The 7125-nt window shown below is 38.0% G+C and overlaps 1 protein-coding gene across 1 annotated transcript in view; it reads right to left on the reverse strand.

The window, feature by feature from the left end:
* Window positions 1–7125, reverse strand: part of LOC106868703 (uncharacterized) — a 20190-nt gene that overhangs the window by 4213 nt on the left and 8852 nt on the right. Inside the window, exons 5-8 of the mRNA XM_014914090.2 lie at window positions 6342–6502; window positions 5729–5780; window positions 3756–3907; window positions 2107–2159 (exon numbers count right to left, since the gene is read on the reverse strand). Of these exons, the coding sequence (XP_014769576.1) occupies window positions 2107–2159; window positions 3756–3907; window positions 5729–5780; window positions 6342–6502 (418 nt within the window). The remainder of the gene's footprint in view (window positions 1–2106; window positions 2160–3755; window positions 3908–5728; window positions 5781–6341; window positions 6503–7125) is intronic.

Here is a 7125-nt window from a genome sequence, read left to right on the forward strand (position 1 = left end):
GCTCTTAACCACTACGCCATATGCCCGTGGGCAATTATGGAGTGAATAATAGTATTAATAATAATAATATAATAATAGTAACATCGTTAGGAATGAGAACCCAGGTTCGAAATTTCCCCAAGACACCTGATGAAGGCTGGAGGGTGTATCAGCCGAAACGTTGTGTAAGCAACAAACATGATGAGGACAAATATCCGTCAAATGTAAATAATGTAAATAATGTAAATAATTCCTCATCTCTTAAATATAGAACTGTTTCATCAGATGTTCTACCATTTGTTCCATTACACACTCGACTTCTTCACTGTCTGTGACACACTTTTAGAATAGGTACACCATCACCTCGCATGTCACAAAAGGTGACCAAACGGGCTGGCGGCAACAAGGACATCAGAAAACCCTGTCAATCTCCATGCCAGCAAGGTAAGGCAGATAAAAAAAACGATAGGTTATCTCCCCTGGCACAGCTGCAAACTTAACCATCCATCCAGATCTTCTCATTTTCTCTTATAATCGTCCTCTTGTAAATTCAAAACTACGTCCTAATACCTTCTTACCACAATGTATATCTCACTTTCCAGTTACGCCCATCCACCCTTACATCACACACAGAATATACAACAGCCATGTATCTTCTCTACTGCAAGACACCCATTTTAGTCTGTCCCACTCAAAACTTGGCCTAAAGCCACACCTTTCTCTCGACCGCACCTCCGTTCAGTTAAGGGGGTTTTGTATCTCTGGAGTTAGATAGTGACTTCATGGCAATGCCATGAAAACAGCCCCCAGTACACTCAGTAAAGTGGTTGGTATGAAGAAGGGCATCAAGCAGTAGAAACCACACTGGGGTTCTATGCAGTTCTCTGGTTCATCAGATCCTGTCAAATGACCCAACCCATGCCAGCCTGGAAGATGAACTTTAAATGGTGACAATGATGATGATGATAATGATGACAATGAATACAAGTAAAAGACCAACAAGCTTCGTGTGGAGGGTCAAATCTTGTCAAATTAACAGCCATATAATATTCTTACTGTTGTTATTCGCTCCCATGCCAGTGGCACGTAAAAAGCACCATTTCAGTACGATCGTTTCCAGCTTCGCCTTACTGGCACTTGTGCCAGTGGCATGTGAACAAAACATTGGACTGACTACTGTGCAGGTGGCACGTAAAAAACACCAGTTGAGCGTGGCCGTTGCCAGTACTGCCGGACTGGCCCTCGTGCCGGTGGCATGTAAAAAGCCCCCACTACACTCTTGGAGTAGTTGGCGTTAGGAAGGGTATCCAGCTGTAGAAACTCTGCCAAATCAGACTGGAGTCTGGTGTAGCCATCTGCTTCGCCAGTCCTCAGTCAAATCATTCAACCCATGCTAGCATGGAAAGCGGACGTTAAACGATGATGATTACTACCGAGATAGCATGGAAAATGGACATTAAAAGATGATGATGATAAAGCAAATAAGCAGAATCATTTGGAAATCAGACAAAATGCTTAGCAGCATTCCTTCCAACTCTTCAAGTTCCGAGTTCAAACCCCACCAAGGCCAACTTTGCCATTCAGTTCTTTCAGTGTCAATAAAAGTATCTGTCAAATACTGGGGTCAACGTAATTGACCACGCCCCAAAATTGCTGGCTTTGTGAAAAAATTTGAAAACATTATTATTATTGGCCAATGCCAGTGCCACCTGTCTGGCTCTTATACCAGTGGCACATAAAAAGCATCCACTAAATTCTCGGAGTGGTTGGCATTAGGAAGGGCATCCAACTGTAGAAACATTGCCAGATCAGATTGGAGCCTGGTACAGCCTTCTGGCTTGTTAGTCCTCAGTCAAACTGTCCAACCCACGCCAGCATGGAAAGTGGACGTTAAACGACGATGATGATTACATCCTCCGTAACTTAGCAGTTTAACAAAAGGGACCAATAGAATAAGGGTCAATTTGCTTGGCTAAAACCTTCAAAGTGGTACCCCAGCATGGGCACAGTCAAATGACTGAAACAAGCAAAAGATAAAGGATATGTCTAACATGGCTTATAGTCCAAAGAGGGTAATGACATACAGATAGCATTTATAAGGAGAAAAGAAATAATATTGTACGTTACCAGATTTCTTCTTATAGTTTTTACTGTTCTTCTGCGTTACTGGAGAGTCATTTCTGTAAAAAAGATTTTTAAAAGTATCAATAACTGAATTCAAAGAGGAAAAAAAAATATGGTGGCTGTGTGGTAAGAAGTTTGCTTATCAACCACATGGTTCTGGGTTCAGTCCCACTGCATGGCACCTTGGGCAAGTGTCTTCTACTACAGCCCCAGGCCAACCAAAGCCTTGTAAGTGGATCTGGTATATGAAAACTGAAAGAAGGCCATCGTGTATGTGTGTGTGTGTGCGTGTGTGTATATATATATATATATATATATATATATATATACCATGTACCATGTGGTTGGCAAACCAGTGACTTACACACACAGCCACTCCTGCACCTATAATAAAAAAAAAATCTAATAGAGTCCATTCATTCATTAATGTTACACTAGTTTTCCATTCTAGCTTGGGTTAGACAAATAGAGGTACTGTTTAGTAGCCAAATGCCTTTCCTGACACTTTTAAAATTTTGTTTGAAGGGAACTCTAATTCCACACAGTTTTGAAAGTTCGAGAATGCTTTATTAACAGAAGCATTGGCTAGCAATTTTATTATGATACTTTTGTATAAGCAAGCAAAACTGTAAACAAAACACAGACAAACGCATAAATACTGTTGACATCATAAGAATTTGAAAACTTAAAAAATGTGAAATAATTCTTTTTTAGGAAGAGTGAATCTCCAAGCGAAATAAAGCTATAAACCAATAGATACACACCACGATTTACAGCTGCAAATGCTTTGACTCACCATCCCTGAAAAATGTATGTATGGTTATGTGTTAAGAAGTTTGCTTCGCAACCACATGTTTCCAGGTTCAGTCCCACTGAGTGGCACCTTGGGCAAGTGTCTTCTACTATAGCCTTGGGCTTATCAGAGCCTTGTGTGTCAATTTGTTAGACAGAAACTGAAAGAACAGTGTAACACTAGGTGTGTGTGGGCGCACTGATATCAATAGTGAACACCATCATCATTATTTTAATGTCTGTTTTCCATGCTGGCATGGGTTGGAAGGCATGTACACCAACATATACAGTAATCCCTCGCCATATCGCGGTTTATTATTTAAGCTTACGTCGATTCCTCTTTGGTGTTGTTTTGCATTCATAATAGAATAAATATATACAAATTATAAAAATAATAAAAAACAAATATACAGTACTGTTTCTACTTCACGGATTTTCACCTATCGCGGCGGGTTTGCAATGAAATACCCGTCACAGTGGAGGGGTTACGGTACCTCGCGTGTAACACTCGTAAATGGGCATTTAGTGCGAAGGGAGGTAACCCATTACATAGAGGGACGTAATTCTAGTTAAACCATTCGACAAATACAGACGCGGACTGGTCTGAGTGATATACCTTATTTTAATGTGTATAAGCAACCCCCGTGTATAAGGAACCCCCTAATTTTGGGGGGCTTAAAATTAGGAAAAAAAGTTTTGTAAGGGATCATAATTTTTAACAAAAAAGGGTTCCTTATACATGTTAAAATATAGTAATTGCTATAATTAACTAAAAATTCTTAAAACAATTGCCCAGCATGGCCGCAGTCCAATGTCCGAAGCCGATAAATAGAACAAGAACAAAATAACAAATTCCTTACTTCAAATAGAATGGATTGTTGGAATTTTTCTTTCGGTGTGCCTGGTTTTTACCTTCCTTGTTCGAATCATCACTTTCAGAATTGTCATCACGAGATTTCTTTTTATTCTTCTTCATCAAACGTTCTTTTTCATCATCAGAATAATCCAAGAACTAAATGTGAAGCAGACAAAACAAGATTTAAGATAAAAAGAAAAAAAGAGAAGAAATGGTAAAGAAATACAAGACCTCATAGAATTTACAAAAGGTTACAGATAACATCAGTTGAACCAGACACAAGAATCACAAAGTTTGGAAATTGTAATTTCATAATTTTTACAGGAATCACTGAAAGACAGAGCTTGAATATTACAGTAATTAACCAGTAACATTAAGCACAGGATATTAATCTGAACAATCACCATTCAAGCATGGTCGTTGCTAGTGCCGCCTGTGTAGCTCCCATGCTGGTGGCACATTAAAAGCACCATTCAAGCACGGTCAATGCCAGTGCCACCAGACTGGTCCCATGCCAGAGGCACGTAAAAAACACCATTTGAGTGTGGTCGTTACCAGTGCTGCCTGTGTGGCTCCCGTGCCGGTGGCACATAAAAAGCACTATTCAAGCATGGTCGATGCCAGTACCGCCTGACTGGAACCCATGCCGGTGGCAAGTAAAAAGCACCCACTACACTCTTGGAGTGGTTGGTGTGAGGAAGAGCATCCAGCTGTAGAAACATTGCCTGATCAGATTGAGCCTGGTGCAGCCTTCTGGCTTGCCAGTCCTTAGTCAAATCATCCAACCCATATCAGCATGGAAAGTGGACATTAAATGATGATGACGACCATTGTCGGGTACAGGCATGACTGCATGATAAAAGGAGCTCATTGAGATGAGCTGTCAGATTACTCTGTCAAATGTGATGCTTATTTATTCACATTGTTTGGAATTAATCATGGATTATCTCAAAGTTTCGAGATTTCGATGACGTGATTGTTAAGTTTTAGAATGACATTGTAGGGTTGGTGTGAGAGGTTGAATCTGGCCAATTTGAAAATAAAACAAATAAAATATTGGGTCAGATATGGCAAAAATGAGTTGGACCTGTATTGTAGTTCAAAGGGCCAGCCTTGTCACATTTTGTGCAACACTGAATCTCCCTGAGAACTACATTAAGGGTACACTTGTCTGTGGTGTATTCGACCACTGGCACATTAACTTCATGAACAGGCTTTCCATTGATCAGATCAACTGGAAACCTTGTTGTTATAACTGATAGGGAGCTTTAGCAATTAAACCAGTCATATCCAGCCAAAATATTCTGCCTGTTTTATATTCAAACTGGCCAGATCCAACCTCTCGCACCAACCCTTCAATATCATTCTAAAAACTGGCAGTTACCTCATCAAAATCTCAAAGCTACAAGATAATGCATGCTTAATTCAAGCTTGTTAATAAAGAAGCAATACATTTGACAAAATAATGTGACTGCTAAAGGGTTCAAATTATACTTAGACCAATTTGAATGTTAGCAGACCAGAATTGTTAACATGCCACACAAAATGCTTTAGAGACATTCCTTCCGGTTTTATGCTTTGAGTTCAAATTCTGCCAAGGTGAACTTTGCCTTTCATCCTGTCAGGGATGAACACTGGGATTGATATAATGAACTAGTATGTCTCCTAAAATTTCAAACCCTTTGACTACACCAGAAGCAATTACCTGAGACCTGCATAAACATCTTTGTCTGAATTAATTTAATGGGCTTTAACTCATCATTTGACCATGGAGTAGAAATACCAGGCATTATGAAACTATTTAACTACTGAAAGATTTTGAGGCACTCAGCTACAGTAAAATACATTTCCAATAAATACCAAAGAGTTCTAATAAGATCTTTTATGACACAATAAAAGGTAATTTGCTCCAATCAGTAAATATTAAGGCTTAAGGAATAAAGAAAAAACAAATAAATAACAAGTAAGCATTCTAACCTTATCTGGAGGTTCCAAGTCATGTTCCCAAGATGCATCAGAACCCTTTTGTCTAGAGGGAGAGAAAAAAAGGGGGAGAATCACAAAGTGAATTATTTCTTAAAAAAGAAAAAATAAAGATATCAGCCAAACAAGTTAAGACTATTGTGAATTATTAACTCAAAATTAATCTACAAAGTTGTTGTGTAATTGTGGTACTCTCTTGTGGGCATCACAGCAAATGAAAGTAATCTATTGAACACTTAAGAATATCCTATCATGGAAATATAAGTCTTAGATAATAGGTCCGTTGGAAATGCCATCGTTTTATTACCAATCCAGCTTTGGCTATAAGCAATATTTGGTTCAGACATCTTAATTTAACCGTTCAACAGGTGATCTCTATAAACAGAAGCAACTTATTTAACCCATTAACTTGTCTGTAGAAAACCTGAATTCCATGAAATTCCACTCCAATCAAAGTTTCAATGTTTCCATCCTGACTAATAACAGCACCAACCTAACTTATTTCACAAACCTAACACAATGAGACTCCTTTTCAACAAGTTTTGGAAAAAATTCCTTTTATTTTGCTCCATTCTGAGTCAAAAGTTACATAAAAGCAGAAACTTACTTCATCAAGTCCTGTACAAACACATAGTTTGTATACTTCAACTCTTTAGGGGCATAATAAATTTCTGTCCCAACTTTCAAACCCTTTTCTTGGATATCTTGAGTGGTGTTAAACCGAACAGAATACATAGGGTTCCGTACAGGACCAAATATTTCAAACACCTGTTAGAAAAAACAAAAGGTAAAAAAAAATTACAGGCAAACTGCTTAATCAATATTTCACTGTTCCAACATAAAAACTAACTTAGCCCTGGAAGAATGGCAAAAATAAATGGGAATTCATGTTATTGCTTGCTTAGTTGACACACTTCATTATATAATCATTTTCATACGCTGTATTAAAAGGAAAAAAAGTTTTAACAAGTGAAACAGTATAATCCAAAGAAATAAGTAATGTTCTATGTTTACAAATTCCACATGATTTTCCTTCAACAAAGAGCCCAGCCCCAAAACGTCAAACACCTTCTCTTCCTCATGGCAAACTAACTTCTTTCTCTATTTTAATGGTTTATATTCATTTTTTTAATTCTATTTTTTCATTTTTACACCTGTTTCAGTCATTATACTGCAGCCTCGCTGAAGAATTTTAGTCGAATGAATCAACTCCAGAACATAATTTTTTAAAGCCTCGTACAGATTTCATCAGTCTCTTTTCACAAACTGCTAAGTTAATAGGGACATAAACACATCATCACGAAATGTCAAGCAGTGGTGTGGAGCGAACACACACACACACACTATATATATATATATATATATATATATATATATATATATATATATAT

Source organism: Octopus bimaculoides, chromosome 5, assembly GCF_001194135.2.
Source record: "Octopus bimaculoides isolate UCB-OBI-ISO-001 chromosome 5, ASM119413v2, whole genome shotgun sequence".
NCBI lineage: Eukaryota > Metazoa > Mollusca > Cephalopoda > Octopoda > Octopodidae > Octopus > Octopus bimaculoides.